General features: G+C 40.6%; 1 protein-coding gene across 50 annotated transcripts in view; it reads right to left on the minus strand.

The window, feature by feature from the left end:
• Positions 1 to 21,591, minus strand: part of SORBS1 (sorbin and SH3 domain containing 1) — a 296,548-nt gene that overhangs the window by 99,181 nt on the left and 175,776 nt on the right. For 30 of the 50 annotated variants that reach the window (XM_072625930.1, XM_072625894.1, XM_072625919.1 and 27 more), the window contains 3 exons: positions 13,807 to 14,559; positions 12,808 to 13,182; positions 5,620 to 5,764 (listed from right to left, as the gene is read on the minus strand). In XM_072625930.1, coding sequence (XP_072482031.1) covers positions 5,620 to 5,764; positions 12,808 to 13,182; positions 13,807 to 14,559 — 1,273 coding nt within the window. The remainder of the gene's footprint in view (positions 1 to 5,619; positions 5,765 to 12,807; positions 13,183 to 13,806; positions 14,560 to 21,591) is intronic. The other 20 variants (XM_072626112.1, XM_072626132.1, XM_072626015.1 and 17 more) reach the window with 4 other exon arrangements.

A 21,591-nucleotide genomic window follows, 5' to 3' on the forward strand; every position in this document is an offset into this window, starting at 1 on the left:
TTTAGCATCGAAATTGAACAGTGTTAAAGAACAACTTCTGGAATAAATCTAGGGGAAATGTGACTTCAATTCCTAACCAAGGGGGCAGGAATATCAGCTATTTAAAAGTCATTTTCTAATTGCTTATTTTTATCCTTGAGATAAATAATCTCAATGGGTCAAAAGTCATCATTCCCTTCTTAAACTTACAATGCTATTCAATCTAGTTTTCTCTAATTCTACCTACATATAGAACTAGAGAGGAGACATTATGATAATAATATGAGTAAGATGTAGCAAGGGTTTCTTCAACCCCATAATTAATTCACTTTGGCCTAAATAATATTTAATACTCCCTTCAGGCTGTCCTCTGGGAGAAACTTTCCCTTAAACTATAAATTAAGAGATTATAGAGGCCAAAGACAGTCTTTGCTGCCTCCATGCTGGCATGGAGAACTGGCTATCCCCATTCTTGGTCTGACCAAGACTGCTGGGAATTAGAAATAAAAAAATCCTGATTTATGAAGACAAGACCATAAATAGAGCTCAGAAGAAGCTTTTCCCAAAACATCTTTTTTTTTTAAACTGGATTAGAAGGGGTGCCAATAGATAGTTTTGGGCTCAGCTATCCAAAATGCGTAATCTACCAACATAGATAACATACACAGCTGCCCATGATTCAAAAAGCATCACAGATCACAAAATGTCAGATCTGCAAGGGACTTTAGAGATCATCCAGTCCCACCTCCTCATCTTGTGGATGATGAAACAGTAGGCCAGTGTCATGAAGTCACTTTCCCTAAATCACAAAGTTAGTAAATGACACAGTTGGGACTCAAATTCTGACCCCCAAATTAACTGTTCTTTCTATTGTGCTGAAGAGGCACATATCTCTGGGCAGCAAATAGAAAGAATGATGGATATGGAGTCAAGAAATTTGAGTTCAAAGCCTAGCTCTGGTACTCACTACCAGAATGACCATGGGCAAGTCACAAACTCTCTGGGATCTAGTTTTATCTGTTAAAAATGAAGAGTTTGGACAAAGGTCTTCTCCAGCTCAAAATTAAATGAAATAATATTTGCAAATTACAACAGTATAGATATTAGCACATAGTAGGTATTTAACAAATGTTTATGACCTTCTTCTTCCCCTAAATCTAGATCTTTTGATCCACTGATATCTAGATATTTTATTTCATTTAACAATATAGTTGAATGATCTCCCCAGTTACTTGTATCCTGTAGATTCCAAGGTTCTCTCTGGGTAGACCTAGTAATTCCATTCCCTTTAAAACATCTGTTTAAATCACTGGAAGCTAAAAAACAACCTATGCTGATCTCAAATGGGAAGAAATCCTCTTCCCCTATGCCATACTTTTATTATCTAAAATTGGAATGACATGCTAACTAGTTATTATGCTCCTTAGCATCAATATTTTTCAATATATTAAGGATGAGTGACTTTGTCCATGTGAGTACCCCTTCCACTGAAACACCTACAACCTCCTCTGACATCATAGACATCTTTCAAGAATATCTGTGAATTCAAAAGATTTCCCAAAAAAGGTCATCACCTATAGCTAATCTGGTGGCTAATTTGCTCCAAACTTAATTAAGCTGGTTCTTAGGTAAACTGATTTGGAATCCATCCAGGGACCCATCCTCAAAGCCTTTCTTACTTGACAGGACCTGGCACAACTTGTGCTCCCCTGAGCCTCTGAGATCCCAATAGCACATTCATACCACAATAAAGCATTTGTGTAGAACTTCGGTGGAGCATCAGTTATACTTCTTTTCATGCAGATGAACTATACAAATCACTCCATCCAATAAGTCAATTCCTTCTGCTACGAAGGGGAGCATTTGGTAGCAAATTCATCCTGGAGGGCTCATTTATGTGCAGTTCTCAAAACAAGATGGTTTATCAGTCATTCAAAGACCCTTTCATGGGTGAAGTGACTGATGAATAATTCCTGCTTGAAATGTTCATATCTGATATTTAATAGTTCCACCAGTCCAGTTCAAGGTACAGAACTCTCTCAAGGTACAGAAACTGAATACCACATCCGGATGATCTATGAGTAGATTGAGAGTAAATAAACTTATCCAGTGCAAAAGGATACATATGCCCTGATTATTTTACTTTCAACCAGGTAGGTTCTGATTCTAATAGATGAAGCAATAAATACCATAGGCAACCAGTCGTGTTCAGAACTTGCAAGTTGGATTCTAGTGAACTGAGGATGCTAAGGTCCTGGGCCTTTCATATTGAGGCAGACAAGGGGAGTTAGAGTCTACTACTAATGCTCCAGATCAAATACTCATCCATGTTTTGGAGCATATTCCAAGTTCCTTGTGTAAGGCCTCCTCCTCCACAAGGAAGTGGGTTGGCCCTCCATCTGGATGGAAAAACAAGCCAGGCTCCTCATCTTTTTTCAACAGTCTGTTAACTTTGCCTCCCATTCATCTGGTCTCTAAAACATGTGGATTCCTCTTTAATCAGCACACTCAGAGGACTCCTCAGAGAGGGATTGACTGTGATCCAACACCTACCACAAGTTCATTTTAGACTGCTGAGATCTGAAAGAAACAACCTAATAATATACATGGTAATTCTTCACAGGGAGGAAGGTAGGTGGCACTGTGGCTAGAACATGGTATCTGGAATCAGGAAGACCTGAGTTTAAATCTGTCCTCAGACACTAACTATGTGACCTTGAGTAAGTCATTTAACCTCTGTCTGCCTCAGTTTCCTCAACTATAAAATTGTTGTTCACTTGTTTTTCAATTGTGTCCAACTCTTTGTCATCCCATTTGGGATCTTCCTGGCAAAGATGCTAGAGTGTTTGCCATCTCCTTCTCCAGCTCATTTTTACAAATAAAGAAACTGAGGCAAACAGGGTTAAGTGACTTGCCCACGGTCACACAGCTAGTAGGTGTCTGAGACTGGATTAGAACTCAGGAAGATAAATCTTCCTGACTCCAGGCCTGGCACTCTAGCCACTGTATCACCTCACTGCCCTCAGTTATAAAATACTAAATACAAGTATAAAATACTAAGCTATAACAACTCTAAACAATAAAATACTAAAATGCTAAGATAATAGCATCTACCTTACAGGACTGTTATGAAGATTAAATGAAATAACACTTGTAAAGGACTTAGCACATAGTAGGTACATAGTAGGAATCACATAAAAACTAGTTATTATTATTGTTTTTATTATTCACTGTTAGGCTCTCTAAGCTCCAACCTCATATTAGTTAGATCATTAGAAAACAACTTACTCAAAACACACTCTCTCAGAGACCCACAGAACAGCCTTTACTGGATGCTAATGTTAAGTCTTCAGCTTTTGTAGAAAGCCTATATGAAGAAGGACGTGCATTTGGCTTTCACACAGCCATAGTTGAAGAACAGTTCCACAGGCATCTTCTTACCAGCTGCCTTGTCCCTGGTACCAGAAATGTCCAGAATGCTTCACCCTTTTACATCCTGAACTCCAGTTCTGATCACCCATTCTTTGATCAGTGATTGCCTTGGTAACCTATTCCATCCAGGTCTGGCTCTGGTCATGTTTATTTCACTCTCTCATCATCTCTTCATCAATTTCATGACTGTGCACATGCAACTAACTTCTCCACCATCCCCACTACAGCCACCTTTCCATCATCCAATCAACATTGACATTGCTTCTGTATGGAAAGGGTAAGTTGATCTGCTCCCCTCCCTAACCCTTCTCTCTCTTCTCTAACTGTAGACTAGGATATAAGTTCTTGACAGTAAGGATGGTCCTTATTTTTGTATTTGCATCCCAAGGGCTTGGAACACAGCAAGTACCAGAAAAATGCTTTTTCATTCATTCATTCACTCATTATATAACTCTTTGTTATATAAGGTAACATGATAAATTCTTGCTTAAATTTGGTGCCAAGAAAAACTCCCTCCCAATAAATTTGTATGCTTTATTTGTTCAGAAAACAAGAACTATATATAACCCAGTGTGTTCTCATTTTTTTCTCTTTTAGCTGCCAGCTAAATTCATAGGCGTACAGAATTCAAAGCTGGAAGCTAGATTAGTGTTCATCCATTCCACCCTCCTCATTTTGCAGTGGCCAGCTATACTGATTAATTCTTCCTAGGAGCCTGGTAACATCCACCTGCCTACTTGTTCTAACTGATTTTCAACTCTTTTTATGTTTAATTGTATACTGGATTGACTTCATAGAACTACTTGTGAGCTCTATATATACTCATAGAGTTTCTTTTTTAAACATTGAATCACAGTCATTTCAAAAGGGAAAATAAAAACCCACTCCTCTCACCCGATTGAATCTTCTTTCGTAACCAAGGGAAACAAGCAAAAATACCTAATATAGTGACAGCAACTCTCAATGCACAGAACTTTCTGTCCCATCATCCCCCATATCCCTCTGCCATGGAAGACAGTAGTAGCCTTCACTATCTATTCATCCCAAATAATCACTGGTTTCATAGTCACTCAGAGTTCCAGTTCCTTTGGATTTACATTGATTTAAACATTGTGTATTATGTTCTTTTGGTTTAGTTTTTTATTGCGCCTCATATAATGCAAAACTTTCTATGCTTCTTTGAATTTCTTATAGCTGTCATTTCTTAAAACAATATTCTATTATATTCGTATACTACAGTTTCTTTGTTTCCAGGCATTCCCCAACTGATGGGCACCTACTTGTTTCCTGTTCTTTGTCGTCACAATGTGTTGTTGTGATGATCTGTGTATATGTCAGAACTTTGTTTTTATCTTTGATTTCCTTGAAATTATATGCCCAGTAATGAGGAAGCAGGGTCAAAGGGCATGAAAAGTCCAATCACTTTTCTTACAGAAATCCAAACTGATATATAGGTAAGGGATACAGATATATACTATACTAACTATAGGTAAGGGATACAGATATATACCTATACTGATATATAGGTAAGGGAAACCAAGAAAACTCAGAAATAGAGGCAAGCAGGTAGAACATTCTAGGTATAAGGTGGTACAAAGGCATAAAGAGGGGGTATAGAGTTATGTGTGAACAATAACAAACAGGTCAGGGTTTGTATTGGAGGAGGGCAGTACAGTGTAAAGGTCTGGAAAGGTCAGAAGAGGCTGGGTTAGGGAGAACTTCTAATGCCAAAGAGAGGAGTTTCTATTTGATCATGGAAGTAATGGAGAGTCACTAGAGTTTACTGGGAGGAAGAGTGGATGTGATATGGTCAAACCTACCACTTCTGAAAAATCCCTTTGGCAGCTGAGTGGAAGATGAACTGGGGTGGGGAAGATTTGAAGCAGGAAGACCAGCTAGAAAGCTTTTGCAACAGGCATGAGGTAATGAGGTGGTGGCAGTGTGAGCAGACAGACATCCACTGGCCATTCTTCCAAGGGGATAAGCATGAGCCTCTTTTTGTCACTGTTCCTCTACTCTGCTAGGAAGGCCACCAGAGCAAGCAGATGGTGTCAGGTAGCCACAGAGGAGGCAGTAATGCTAGTGCCAAAGAGGGAAATGGTACTCATGGCAGGCAAGGAAGCCTTCTGGAAATCATTTGCAAGACCACAAATACCCATCAAACCAGCTGTCATGAAAATGACAAGGCAGAGTGTCACGCTTCCTTACCTCGATTGTGTTGCAGAAGCACAATAGTGGGATTAACAATGGTAGTGGAAGGGTAAGCAGATGAAGGCTTGCTGACTGGTGGGAAAATCTGGGATTCAGTCCCAACTCGGGGAGAAGAAACTTCATTTACCAGAGAATCTGCACCCTGTAAAGAAGAATGCATTTTAACTGCTGATAAAAGCATAAATTTAGGGCTGATAGAAACAGAAATTTAAAGTCAGGAGTACTGTAATTATAAAAAAGAAATGCAGTAGCTGAAATATAGAAACAGAGCATCTTGATTACACATTACACTGTTAATTTCAATCAGAAATATACTAATATGATTGTTTTCCTTTTGTTTTATTAGTATGAAGAAGGTGATGACAGACCTGTAAGTTGAAGTTTTAGCAGACACAATTTTGACCTGGAAACAAGCCACGAATCCATCTAATTATTGGAAAAGGACATCCAAATTCAGAGCAATATAGCATGCAAAAACTCATGCACTTTTGAATGGATAAACCCAGGGGCAAGAGCTGGCTTAGTGAGGGAAACCAGGAAAAGTTTAGTACTGTCATGGAGAGAAACACGAGACAGAGTGACATGAACACAACATCAACCCATGAACAGGTGGTGTATAACCAATGGCACCTATTAGAAGGGCACCCCTGCCACATCATCCCTGAAACACTTCACTAGGGCTGTGTTCCAAGTTTTGGAAATTATCCAAGACTGCTGTCTCCTTTTATTGGCCTCAGAATTGCAGGAGGATGGATCTCATTGATAAGAATCACATGAAAAAAATACATGAGCCATCCTGACCCAAATCTAGGCATGGACACTGGCCTGGTTGGGCTTTGGTAGAAAGAACTATTAAGTTAGTTTCCATCTGAGAATTGGTATGGTGATAACAATAGATGAAATTGGTCTTTTAAAAAAAGATGAAAAAAACATTCAAAATGACTGCTGCTTCCCTGGGTGAATGAATGTGTAAATCCAACACAGTTTCATAGAAAAAATCTGGAATATACATCCCTAAGGTCAAAATATTGATCTTAAGGTAGTTTCAAAATAAAAATTTCAAAATGTATATGAATTTAAAATAGGCCCCATTAAGATCTCAAGTAGACTGTGAGTTTGAAGGCACAGACTATGTTTTACCTCTCCTTGTAGTCCCCACAGTTTCTGGCAAAGGGCTTATGACTAATATTGGTGCAAAATAAATGTACATTGACAAAATCCAGACCCACTGTGGTTTTTCCATACCGTAAATGAAGATGTTGCATCTTCATCCAACATTTTTGGCAGAGAATATCTGCCCATGATTTCAAAAGACTGGAAGCTGGTTTAATCATATTAGTTTGGAAAGGTTAGAAAGTCTGGGGGATATAGCCCTGGTCCATGAACCTCAACTACTGACCATGATGTTGGCTCCTAATCCCTAGTCCTGATTTGTGATCTCTTGGTGGCTCAGTTTTTCCATTTGTAAAATGGAGATCCTAATACCTATTTCTGAGAAAGTTAATATGGAATAGATGGTAGAGGGACATCCTTAGAGGCAGGCAAGTCTTCCCTCTGTGTGACCATGGGAAAATCCTTTAACCAACAAGTCCCAAGAAACTCTCTAAGACTAAATTACAAAGGAGTTGTAGATTTGCATCAGTGAAGGAAGTTTCCACACAAGGAGAAACCTACATTCATGAAACCATATTTCTAAACAACACACGCCCCCTCAAAAAAATCCTCTTTCCAAAAAGATACTGGGAAGATAAATAATCTACAAAAGCCCTGATCTTCACATTCTGAGGCAACATGGCAGAGTGGAAAGAGGTCCTAGGAGCTAGGAAATCTGGGTTCTTGTCCCACATGCTGCCACTTATTAGCAGTGAGTCCTTGGGCACAGACATCTCTCTCTGAACCTTTGTTCCCTTACCTACAGAATGAGGAGGTTAAGGGAAATGTCTTAAAAGGCACCACGCACCTATTTATAAAAGGCATTGTGTCAAAAATAAAGGGCAGCTAAGTGGCACAATGAGTACAGTATAGGGCCTGGAGTCAGGAAGACTTATTTTCCTGAGTTCAAATCCAACTTCAACACTTACTAACTGTGTGACTCTGGACAAGTCACTTAACGCTGTTTGCCTTGGTTTCCTTATCTGTAAAATGAGCTGGAGAAAGAAATGGCAAATGACTCCAGCATCTTTGCCAAGAAAACTCCAAATGGGGTCATGAAGAGTTTGACATAACTGAAAATCAACTGAACAAAACAACAAAATTTAGCATTTTTAAAGTACTTCCCTTGAAAACATAAAAACATGTGCAATATGGGATTCAGGTTGATCCAAATCAATTATTTTGTCAATGTGGGAAACACGTGGTGTTGAACCTTCCCTCATGGATACAGACCAGCAACATGTTTGTAAATTAGAGGCTTATAGAGCTGCCTGGGGCACTGAGAAATAAAGTGACTTATTCAAGGTGACACAGCCAGCATGTGTCAAAGTAGAAAGTGGAACCTGGGTTTTCCTCTCTCCAAGTCCAGCCCACTATTCACCATGACATATAAAATCTTAACTCACATGTATTCTGTCAACATCAGCTACTTAAAAATACTGTAAAAGCAGTGTAGTCAACAATGGAAAGATGGATGGAATTTTAGTCAACGCACCTGTCTTTCCACTTGGCTTTGTCATTCATGACATACAATTGTGTGACTTTGGGTAAGTCACAACCTCTTTGGGTCTCAGTTTCTTCAAATGTAAAGTGAGTTAGATTAGATGACTTCTAAGATCCTTTCTAGCTCTGAATCTATGATCTTTTGGCCTTACGACCATATGCATAAATTAGGTTCGTAGGCTGTCAGGTGGGCACAGTGTTAGACTTGGAATCAGGAAGACCTGAGTTTGAATTCTGCCTCAAATCCTTAGTAGTTAGGTGTTCCTGGATAGCCTCTGTTTCTTCATAGAACTTTTCAGGGTTGTTGTGAGTATCAAAAGAAATGCCATATGTATATAAACCTTAAGCACTATACAAATGCTAGCTCTTACTTTTTAATTATTATTTTTAATGACATAGGTAAAGTTCATAGCACTATATTCCTTAAAGTGCTATATAAATGCCAGCTATAATTATTTTTATTAAGTTCTTATCCTGTAAAAGCTATACAAGTGACTACAAGATAGCAGAGTATCTCTGACCTATTAACATGAGTTAATTCCTTCCTTCTTACTTGAAAATAATGAGGACAATAATCTCAAAGGATGGGCAGACACGAATGGATTGGAATCTGCATATTTAGGAGGTGTTTAGACTTTAATGAAGTCTAAGACCCATAGAAATATTGAAGGAAAAGACAAAGGCAAGAGTCATCTGAGTCACTATCCACTTAGTGGAAAGAACCAAGCTGTTTACCATTTGACTTATTCCCTAAGGCCAAACCACAAAACACCCAGCACTATATGCCACTGCCAGTTCAAAGCCCAATTGCATCCAGGTAGTATAGATAAATTTCTGAAATCACGACCATCTCATTCTAGCCATATTCTATAATCACCATATCATAAAATCACTTTAAACAAACTGGATGGAAAAATTCTACAGCTAGCAGAAGGATTTGTGGTAGGATTATATTCTATATCGAGCTACCCTGGTGCATTTAAAATATGATGCAATGAACAAAACAACTCATGCATAGCTAACGTTTCAGAAGTAAAAACTTTTGTGAAAAATGAGTTGTTCTTGTGGTCTCCAAAATGTATAGAAACCATTCCAACTACTCCCATACAAGATCGGGGAGCTAGATTGGCACAGACACCTCCCTGCCTCACTGCATGGCAATGCTGATCCTGCATCTTTCTCAATGCAGCTGACAAGGGATATTAGCTGGGCAGGGGAAGATCCAAAGCATGAGCATTCTTTGGTCTAGTATCATTATACTGTATCAAAGAATTTGAAGGACTGCTCTATTACCAGAGAAATCTATGTAGCTGTCCGTCTTGACCTTTTTGCTTTGTCAAGTTGTTAGGGTTTTTTTTTTAGTTGGGAAATCTCTACAATTTCCCTGATGTCCTGAATTTTCAAAAGTTTCCTTCCTGCTCTCTGCTAAAAAAAAATTGGGGAAATGGCATGACTAAACTTTAAAGCTTAGGCTAATTTTATCACATAAAGCTTTTTCATTTTAAATTCTTATCAATATTGAATATAATTTTCATGACTGTTAATCAGTTAATTATATGACAGAAGGGACCTCTGACTTCAAGCTTCATTTTCCCATGGGATCATAGAATATCAGACCTGAAAGAGACCCTAGAAGTAATCTCATCCAGCTCCCTCATTTTATAGACAGGGATTTAAGATCTGGAGGTTAAGTGACATGTCTGAGGACACACAAGCATTAAGTGGCAAGTGTAACTACTATAGAACCTCTGGAGAGGCTAAAAAGGATATGATTACTCCATAAGAATAGGAAGGTACCATGAAGGAACATGTTTTAATAAATCAGTAGTTCTCTGGGCTTATTCATGTATATGTATCCTCCACTCATGCAGGTCTTAATCCAAACATGCCTTCTCATCCCATACAAGTTTTGCCTAGGTCTTTCTATAATCTCATTTTAACATGGCGAGTGACCCTGGTCTCTCCAAGGTTATGATGGCAGAGGTGAGTAAAGTATGACAGATTCTACCAGGCTGGATAGGCTTTGGGAATGGTTTTGATTATGGCTAGATCTACTCTCCAAAGCCTACCCAAGAGGGGAGAAGCTTAATTAGCAGGATGACTCTAAGCAAATGCCCTTTTTGGCCAAAGTCATACATGGTTGTGCAAACCTGAGAAAATTACATAGCTTAAGGCGATGATAGCTAGGCATTCTTGTGCTCCCTGAGTCGCTTGGAAAATGCTGTCCTTGGGCACTGGAGAATGGGAGCAGCAGCATAATCCCCCAGTCCCACCTTTCTGGTAGCTAAGGGATGTTTGGGTAGCATAAAGGTGAAGGATCCTTGAATGTCTCTGAATTCACAAATGAACAATGTCTGATGAGCACTGATGCAGTGATAATTTAGGTAGATAGATCTACATAGGAGGGTCAGGGCTCTGTTGGGGACCCTGAAGGGACTCACAATTCCTAGGAACTCTAGGGAGCCAGTAGCCCTGAGCTTTCTTCTCTGAAATATATAATAGGATCATAGACAAAAGATCATAGTAAAGCTGGAAGGGACCTAAAAGGTGATTGAGTTCAATTCCCCTCCCCCTCATTTTTGTAAACTGAGGTCCAGAGAGGCCAACTGACTTGTCCAGAGTCATGAAGTTATTGTCTCTGAGGTGGGATTTGAACCCAGGTCTCCCTAACTCTAAGTGCAGTTGACCCTGTCTACTATACCATGCTGTCTCTGGGGTTGTTTTCTTGGCCACTAAAAGGACCGAGTTCTTCACATGTTCCTCGATGGATGAGACCAAACGTTCCCTAACTCTCTACCTTAACCACTAGTCAATTGGCTTGTACAAAAAGACCTCCTGGAAGCTGTGCCTTAGCTATTTCCTGCCTTTCTAGAGAACACATCCCTAAGATTGCTTCATTGCTTTCACATTCAACTACTGAATTTAACTCAATACTCTACTTGATTCCCTCCATTTTCCATTATCTTCCCCACTCAGCTGCTGCCATTTTTAATTATCAAAGAAGGTTTATTTATTGGCTAAGTTAACACAAAAGTAAACCTATCATTTATCTTGGTCATCTCAAAGTACATTGGTGTGTCTTCAAACCTTGGATGAAAAACAGTACGATAAAACTTCCTTTCCACCTCTGATAAGAATTGGCTCGTCTCGGGCCAAATTCTTACCCCAATCTCAATCATGGTCCTTTTGTCCGACCTTCCACAGGAAAGTTAGGTGGTATAGTGGACAGAGTGCCAGGTTTGAAGTCAGGAAGACTCATTTTCCTGAGTTCCAATCTGACCTCAAACTTACTTGTTATGTGACCCTGAGCAAGAAATTTAACCCTATTTGTTTTAGTTTTCTCATCTGCAAAATGAGCTGGAGAAGGAAATGGCAAACCCCTCTAGTATCTTTGCCAAGAAAATCCAAATGGGGTCATGAAGAATCAAACACTAATAAATAACTGAATAACAACTGACTTTCCTCAGGTATAACTCATCTCAATCAAAACAAGAGACAGCAGCAGGGTATAAAGAGTGGAAAGAGCCGTGGACTTGAGGGTAAAGAGTGATCCATGTTCAGATCCTTCCTCTGATACTTTCTGCTTGTGTGATCCCGGACAAGTCAGCTTGCCTCTAGGGGCTGAGTTTCATCACCTGTTAAGTGGTGTAAATAACAAGAGAGGGGTAGATAACAACTTGCCTCTCGTGGTTGGGGTGAGGCTCAAGTGAGATAATGTAGGGGAAGTGTTTTGTCAACCTTAAAGTACTACAGTACAATTATTTATTATTAATTAGTCAAAAATACTTATTAAGTATCAGCTACGTATAGGCACTAAGCTATTTCTCTCTGAGCTTTTGTTTCCTCATCTTTAAAATGGGAATAATTGTGCCTGTGTCTGGAAGGTAGCTAGGTGGCATGGTGGATAGAGTGCTGCGCCTGGAGTTAGGAAGATCCAAGTTCAAAACCAGTCCCGGACACTTATTAGCTGTGTGACCCTAAACAAGTCATTTCATCTGTTTGCCTTTGTTTCTTCAATTATAAAATGGGGCTAATAAAAGCACCTGCCCTCCCAAGGCTGTTGCTAGGCTCAAACAAGGTATTATTTGTAAATGCCTGGCACATAGTAGGCATTATATAAAAGGTTTTTCTCTCCCTTCCCTTCCCGCTTGTGAAGATCAAAGATATAAAGTGCTTTACACTTAACCTGATCTCTAACTGTTGGCTATCTCTCTTTTTTTAATCTTACAGCAAGTCAAGAGTTCTTTGAACTATAAATTAGGCTCAAGAAACAAGGGTTAAAAACATTTGGTTCTGAACATGACAAAAGAGAGAGATTTCAGATGATCCACAGCCACAAGGTTCCAAGTGAACACACACAGGAGACATGCACTCTAGGAAAAGCAAACAAGGCTTCAGTTGTCGGGTGAGCAGTAACAGCCAAGGCCTCCCCTTCAGAATGCAGCAGACCAGACCAGTGAGAAAGAGTTGTCTTACTGCTGGGAGGGTAAACTTAGGAAAGCTGTGAAGAGGGAATGTCGGCAAGCTTACTGTACTTGAGACAGCTCCAGGGAGGTCAGGCTTCGAGACTCTCTGCAGGGCCTCCGGGCCTGGAGGGACCAATGGAGGAGGTGGAGAGCCCAGTGATGGTGCTGTCTGGCTAACGGGGGGACCTGAGCCACAAGGATGGGCTGGTTGGTTATGGTGTGATCGCCTCTGCAGACGAGGGGGAATGAAATCATCTAATGTCGGAAAGGTCAGAGGTGTGCCAGCAGAGGCGGTCGCTGGGAATGTGGCAACTTGGTCCAGGGCCACCAGGGGTGGTGGTGGTGTTCTGGATGTGCCTTCTTGCCCTTTGTCTGTGTTAACCAGGTACAGAGGGACCACTATAATCCCTGGCTGAGCTGTGTTGGTGGAAGTAGAGTCCTGTGGGAAATAAGGGTGTCATTATGCAGAGGGGTAAAGCACGGGAGAAGGAATTCCATATTTACACAGTAGTGAAGTGACATGCAATGACGGGTCACCAGAAATATTTTATCAGTGCCCTTCAGCCGGGGTTCATGAGACAGTCAGTGCAAGTCAGTAACTGTTGTTGGCATCCTCACACTGCATGACACAGAAGAAACTCCTTCCAAGGTTACTTTCCATCCATCTATTTTTAATTTCCTTTAACTCTAAATGAGAGAGCAAGGGAACAACAAGAAATGGGCCGTGTCTAACAACCCCACCAAGTGCTGACTTGGACGCCCCCACCCAGGCAGGCACAGCTCAGTCGGTGAAGCGTGGCTTCCACCATCCCCTTGGAAAGCCTCAGTAACTTCATGTCTCCCCAAGTGGTATTAGACCGTGGATCAAACACCACACGCACACATTCACAGGGGGAAATACTGTGCTGAGGTTTCTTAGATAGGAAAATTCATTCTTCAAGGTGCAGAAATGTTAACAATGAGAAGGGAAGCGTGAGTCAGTTAGCTGCTTGCATCAGTTAGAAAGAAATAAAGAACAGATGTGGGAGGAGGGGGGGAAGCACAAACATTCCCATTTCCTTGCCTTGGCTGGATACCACCGTCCTGGAAAGCAATGTTCTTTTCTCTTCAGGGTCCCGTGGCCCGAAGGAATCTGGGCACTTAGCACAGGTGGTCTCACTGCTTCTGTGAGAGGAGACTCGGTCCCCAGAAGAGGACTTTCACCCTGGCTAACTGCATCTCTACTGATGATGGTGTTAAAGGACAGCTGGGAAGGATCGGAAAGAGGAGCAAGGCATGATGGCTCAGCGAGAGGCAAGGAGGACACGCTGCCAAGAGCCGGTGCTCCGATGACCTGGTCTTCCAAAGGGTTGCGTTGGGTTTGGTCACATGCAAGCCTAGGGGAGTTCTCTGATGCAGTGGGGCCAGTGTTGTTGGATAAACAAGCGACATATAAGCTGCTGACCTTTTTTTTATCCCTTCCTGCCTCGTGACGGGGATTAGAGCTCACATTAGGGCTATCTTCTGCCCTGGAAGCCTCCCAGGGGCTCTGGTATCGGGATGACGCGTCAGGGAATGTGGAGCTCCTAGGCACGAATACCGGGCCAGCATACGCTGTGACTCTGGGAGCTGTGCTGGCTACCTGGGAGGAAGGCACCAGTAGGGGAAAGGAGGGACGCTGCTGGGTAGAAGCACTCTGGGGCACGTAGGGCTTTGGTAAACTCAGGTACACATAGTCCTTGAAGGGCACTGGTGATGAGGAAACCTTAGCTTCAGTGTGTGGTCGCCATGCAAAGCTTTGCTCTTTTGGAAGAGGAGGGCATGGAGGGGAGGAAACCTTTATGATCAGGTTCAAGATTAAATACAAAAATAAAAAATAAAGAGGGAAGGGTGGAAAGAATGAGGATGGTCATTAGAATGAGTAAGGGTTATTTTCTTTTTTTTCAGCATGACATTAGAAAAGCAAAGATCATGGTATCTTTGAAAAAAACACAATTGCTCTCTTTTCTGGTCCTTCAGTCCAAGCCTTGCCAAAAGGCAGACTCCTCCGTTCTTAGCCATACTCACCTAGGCATATGTGGGACAGGATCTTCTTGACCTTCACACAAAGTGGATTCTCAGAGGAGCACCCCCAAGGATTGACACACTCAGTTAAGTTTCTGAATCCCTCACCAGATGGATCTTGAATGGTCTACAATTTTCCTCAAGATATTCTTCAAAACCAAAGGCCCAAAGGGCCTGTTTTGGGGATTAAAGGTCAATATAATATATTGACATTTCCTTATTTCTTCTGTCCATACACGCCCCCCTCCCCAATCACTCCATTAATACTATTAATTCTTTTCCTTGCAATACAAGGAGAATGGAGATAGTCCTCAGTCCATTTAACAGAAGACAGCTATCATTTTTTCCACTTATACTCAACAGTCATAATTAAAGTCTACCAGGACATGGATTCAAGGACTTCAATAATCTGTGATTTTGTCAAAGACATCCCTGTATCAATACAAATAACAACTTATCTGTAACTTTGCAGAGAAGAAGAAGAAAAGAGGAAAGAAGGAAGGAAGGAAGGAAGGAAGGAAGGAAGGAAGGAAGGAAGGAAGGAAGGAAGGAAGGAAGGAAGGAAGGAAGGAAGGAAGGAAGGAAACAAGCATTTATTAAGTGCCTACTATATGCAGATACAGCTAAGGACTTTACAGATACTACCTCATTTGATCCTCAGAACAGCTTAGGGAAAGTAGGTGCTATTATTATTCCCATTTTACAGTTGAGGAAACCAAGTAGAGAGCAGTTAAGTGACTTCCCTGGGTCACACAGATGGTAAGTGTCTGAGGTCCTTAGCTGCCTTAGAGAGGAGCATAAACTAAATATCAGAGAACTGTAGTGACCTGCGCATGCACGTACAATGTCAGTGATTAGAATTTGAATTAGAATTAGAATTTGAGCCCAGGTTTTTTCTAACTCCAAGGGCAGCAGGCTTAGGCAAAACTGCCTCTCACAAAATTGAGAAAGAAATTTCCTCTCTTTTCCCAGGTGCTTATTTGATGAAACCAATCAATTAAGTCAGCAGAGGATAGTCAGTGCTCTGATTCCACTGGATTTGGAGTTGGAGGGTCTGGATGTGAGTTCTAATGACCTTGTACAAATCACTCAGCCTTCCTGAGTTTCACTTTCCTCATCTGAAATGAGGATAATAATTTCTGTATCACCTACCATGTAGGGTTCCTGGAAGGATCAAAGAGATAATATACATAAAACATTTCATAAACCACAAAGATCTATATAAATGTTACTATTCAATGTGATATTATTGTTATTGTAACTAATAATAACAAGGTTAATCATAACAAGGACAAGGATGAAAGACAGACTAGAAATGAAACCCATGTAGTCTCCTTCTTGCCAATGTCTTATAAAAGGTCTAGGGATATTGGTGGCAATTTAATCAAACATAAAGCTGGGAGAAGGCTGTCCTGAAGTGATCGTGGTCAATATCATGAGAATGGTTGAGCCCAATGAGATATAACTGGTCCATCAGAGATTAAAAAGGTTCACTTCTGATGTTCCTTACTTGCTCCCTATACCATACCCAATAGTTCGTCATAGCTGTCTGTATGCATTAGATTCTGAAGCCAGAGTGAATCAGAGGGGGCCATTTGATAATGCCACCAGCTCTCTATTGGTTCTCCAACTAGGTATCCTGCTAGGAGGTCAGGGGTCATTGTAGGAAGTATACTTCCTTTGGTTCTGGGCCTGAGGTTGCAGACTATGACCAAGGTGGCTGGGATGACCCCTTGTTATAGGAAAACCCAGACTTTTAATCCTCTTTTCAAGTCAGACTCCACTCTAAGAGGTATACTATACCTTGACCCAGTCTCACAGAAGGAACTATGGTCAGAATCGTTGGGTAAGGGGCTAGGGGAAAAGGTAAGAAACAAAAGAAAAAAGGTTATTGGCACAACCTTATAACTTTAGATAGAGAATGTTAAAGGAACTTCTGACAAGAAGAGAGGGCTTGGCTCATTTTTGATGGATTTTGGTGCGCATAACTATACAAACAATTCTCTCTAGGGTCATGGTCATGGTGTAATGGTAGCTGTGGTCACTGACTCATGGCCATACAATAGGTATCACAAAACAAGCATTACCCAGTAAGAGCTGAGAGTCTTCAGTATAACACTGCAGGCTCCACAAATTCAGGATGAAGTCTGGGGGAAGGTCTCCATGCTAAATATGAAATCTCCAGGAATATAAAGTTTGACTCCCTTATAAAAAGGAATCCCTTTCTGCTCACTGGGCTGTACTAGGAGACAGTGTTTCTCCTGGCCTCGGTTTACTTTCATTTTAAGTTTGTTTCTCTCCATATGTAATTCCTTCTTGTCCAAAGATAGAAATCAGTTTCAGTGAGTGTTTAACTTAATTTGACTGTGCCCATATATGGGCCTCGGGGACATATTACATCAAGCAATAAGCCTTCATAGCTCTTTGCCCCTTCAGAAAACACACTCCCCAGAGATCTGGATATGGTTGTCAGTGACTATTAAAGCCAACAGTCCTATTTTATTGCAGCTTCTTGTAACATTAAAGGGGGGGGAGAGGAAGGAGAGGGTTAAATAAAGCAATAAAGGAGAGTGCAATTAGACAATTCACCAAAAGAGTCTCAGGACTGGGAGTAAGGAGACTTCTGCTGGAAAGCTGCCTCGGAATTAGCTGCCTGACAGCAAATTTGGGCAAATTATTTAACCTTCCTAAGGCTCAGTTTCTCATTTACAAAATACGAATAATAATATTGGTACTACATGCTTCAGAGGATGACTGTGAAGATCAAATAGGTTGAATGTATTAAGGTACTTTGAAACTAGAAAGGTACACTGAGATATTTCTTTCTTGCTCCCAACACATACCCAAAACTTCTCAGGGTTGTATACATTAGACTAAAATCAGAATGAGTCAGTCTGAGGGAGAATGACCATCCAATGGAACAGACAAGCAAAGCTAAGCTGATCCCCTACCTCCCAGTCACTGCCTTGGCTGGGGATCATAGCAGTGATGGGGTCCATAGAGGACATACAACCTGGTTAGCCAGGAAAATTAATACATTGCAATATCAAGGCACCAGGATTCTTCCATCCGACCCCATCATTTCCATGTTCCCCTTTCACTCCATAAAGCGAGATAGGCAGGAGACAGTGATCTGGGACAGCTTCATCGGCTACACTTAGGATCCAGCAGGGCTAACCACCTTTTATTTGTCTCTTCCCTGGTGTCAATAGCATCAAAGGGGGCAAGGAGTTTGCTCCTCTTTCAAAATAAACTGGTAGGAGGAGAATGGGAAGGAGAGAAAATAAATTATTGTTTAAAAATTAATTAAAAATTAAACTTAGAAATAAATTCATTACTCATATTTATCAAGTTTGTATTTTCAGGAATCACTGAGTCTATTGGCAGTATGTCTATTAATAATAATATTAATTAATCTAAATAATCATTAGCTATTAATTACCTTTAATTACCTATACATCTATTAATAGAATCAATGATTTCTTTACAGATGAGTAGGTAACTGTCATGGGAGTTAAAAATCTTCTCCATCCATTAACAGGCCTCAGGTGGGGCTATTGAGGGAGGCTTGATTAGGAGAGGCTTGTTTTGTATGAAGGCAGACACTGGGTCACGAAGGGTCGTGCCCTCTGACTCTGAGAGATGTATATATACTTCGAGATAAGGTTTTGCTTTGGGGCTTAGTTTTTGGAAGAAGATTCGTGTGCCAGATGAGACTCTGGGTAACTGGCTTTGTAAACCCGGACTCTGGTGCTTCTCTCTCTTGTAACAATGTATATATTATCCATGCTCAGACAGTTGGAAGCCCTGTCTGTTGATCTCTCTATTTGTAATTTCTGTTTGTATTTTTTCTGAAGTTCGGGGTACTGACTTTTCCCCCTGAACTAAGTTAATGATGTATATGCTTGATTAAAATAGATTGTTGACCGCATAAAAGGTTGCTTTCCTTTTAGAAAAGCAGATCTAAGAATCTGTGCTAGCAGGACATCCTGGATGTGTCAGGGTGCTTGCTATCACAGTAGAAAAAATAAATCTGGAGTAGAAATGTCAAGTAATGAAACACTGTAATAGTGGAAGAGCCACCCAATATGCAAATAGATCAAGCAATTTAATTAACTCTCCACTTCCTGAGCAGATTTGTGTTAGGTCAACCATTCACTTTTGGTCCCTTGAGATAACTTGTCTGGTGTAGCTGCTTATGAAACCAAAGAGCACCATTAGCATTCATGAATTGTCTCTTTGGGTATTAAGGTAATTATTAGGGTTTATGTGTATGCATGTATTTCTACATGTGTGTACAAGTACATATGTGGTATGTAAATTCTATGTGGATTAGAGTATCATTTCCCCAGTGTAGTTATGGCCGTGGTTATTTGGATGTGAGCTGACAACATATACTTTCAGAGCTGATAGGAATCTAGGTGATTATTTAGTCTACACCCCTTTTTTGAATGAGAAAACATGGGCCCAACAAGGGGAGATGACTATATCTGACAACATACTGAGAGCTTTAACCCACTGGGTAAAATTCTACATATTTGGGAAACAGTTAACTTCTCATGTCACTTTAACTGTCTGAGTCTCGGTTTGTTCGCTTGTACAATACGGCAGTTGTATTAAATTATCTCTCAGAGCCTTTCAAACCCCAACAGTCTATGAATCAATAATTTTTAACACAATGATACCTGTGGAGATTCAGCAGTAAGTCTACGACTCTTAACAGTGGCATTCTAGGAAGGAATTTTCTATCATCCCAGTTGCATAAACAGATAGTACTGAGTGGCAAGCAATTTTAAGAATTCTATAGCATGTTGGCATACATTGCCAGCACACAATAGGCACTCAATAAATGCTCATTGATTGGCTAATTTCAACAGCTAATCTATGTAGGCAGAAAGGAAGAGGGAGATAGTCCCTCAGCCTATTCCAGTTCCTATTCCAAATCTCTATCACTATGGAGACGAGAGAAACACCCCAGATTTCTCCCACTTAATGCAGAAGAAGGCTTGTCATTTCATTTCCTCAGAAGCAGGGTAAGGAACAATAGAACTGGCTTGCTTGGGATGCTCAGGACCACTTGGCAGGGATATGGGAGAGGGCTCTGGCTGAGAAATATTTTCATTTCTCTAAAGCTCTTAGGCAGCATGATTCAGTGAAGGGAAGGCTGGACTTGGAGTCAGGAAGACATAGGCTGAACTCTTACCTCCTACACGTACTGACTGACTCAGGGAAAGACACTTAACCCTTCAGTGTCCCTTGACACTCTCTAAAACCATAAATTCCAGATGAATTGCCTCTCTGTGTTGATGAAGGGAACTTCCATACATTCCAGAAGTTCTCCCAAACCAATGAAATCAGAGGTCCAGATTCCCCTCAATGTTCTCATCATGTACATACTTACTATTATTATGTATTTACAGTAATCTGTGTTAGCCTCTCACTTACTAGACTATAAACTCTTTGCAGGCAGGTTCTATCCTATTAACTTCATCATGCCACTATTACCTAAAATGGTGCTCTACTCACTGTACCCGTTTAATAAATATATTATTTGTACATTACCTATAATTCTACAAAGTAAAAGCAGAACCTCTGGCCAACCTTCACAAGTTCTGAGAGATGGGCTTCTCATTACCCCATCTCACTCAGACTTATAGAACTAAAGCAACTCCTCCCAGGATATGAATTCAAGAAAAAAAACCTGCTGAGTTTCCAGTTGGTGGACAATATATATGGAGCACCCCCTGTGTGAACTTGTCCACGTCCTCAAGGGGAAAGAAAAGAAACAGAAAGCATGGACTTGTCCTCAGAGTGTGCAGAAGGGGATGGAGTTGTTCAGAAAAAGGGGTGAAATGAGCACGGTGTGGTCTAGCCCTTTTCGACTACTGTTGTACACCATCTGCCCATTTTGTTAGCATACAGGCTGGGAATTAGCAAGCATGGCTTCCATTTAGAGAAGCAGCATCAAGCCTTTAGATGGTATAGTGGAGACAGAGATGGAATTGGAATCAGGAAAATCTAAATTCAAATCCCACCTCAGATACTTACTAGTTGTGGGATGCTAGGCAGATTATTTAACTTCCTTCAGCTTCAGTTAACTCATCTATAAAATGGGAACTCATCTTCCTCCCAGAGTTGTTAAAAGAATTAAAGGAAATGACGTAAATGAAGTGCTTTGCAAACTTTGAAGGGATATAAGTGCTAGACATCATCATCACCATCATTCTTAATAACACATATTATGAATGTGGGGATTATGCCCAGAAATGGGTTCTGCCTTTCTTTCTTGGTCAAGGATTGCTCATATTTTCAATCCAATCAATAAACATGTATTTAGTGCCTACTATGTGCCAGGCACTGTGCTAACTGCTGGGGATACAAAAAGGGACAAAAGGCAGTCCCTGCCCCCAAGGAGTTTACAATCTAATGGGAGAGACAACATGCAAAGAAACATATTACAGAGCAAGCTATATCCAGGATAGATAGGAGGTAATTAACAGAGGGAAGGCACAGGAAACAGGAGGGGTTAGGGAAGACTTCCTGTAGAAGGTGGGATTTTTCAGCTGGCAAGGGAGGGAAGAGAGAAAGGGAACCAAGTCTTACTATAATTATTACCAGTCCATAAATGGTAATTATTAAAATTTTCAAATATTATCATTAATGTTTAATTAGTTTAAAGCTTAAATTTTCAAAATTATCATTTCATTGATCAAATGAGACAATATTTGTAAAGTGCTTAGCAAAATGCTGGGCATATAACAGGTGATAGAGAAATGCTTACTCCCTCCCCTTCCTCCATGGTAGA

This window comes from Notamacropus eugenii, chromosome 1 (genome assembly GCF_028372415.1).
Source record: "Notamacropus eugenii isolate mMacEug1 chromosome 1, mMacEug1.pri_v2, whole genome shotgun sequence".
In the NCBI taxonomy this organism is placed as follows: Eukaryota; Metazoa; Chordata; class Mammalia; order Diprotodontia; family Macropodidae; genus Notamacropus; species Notamacropus eugenii.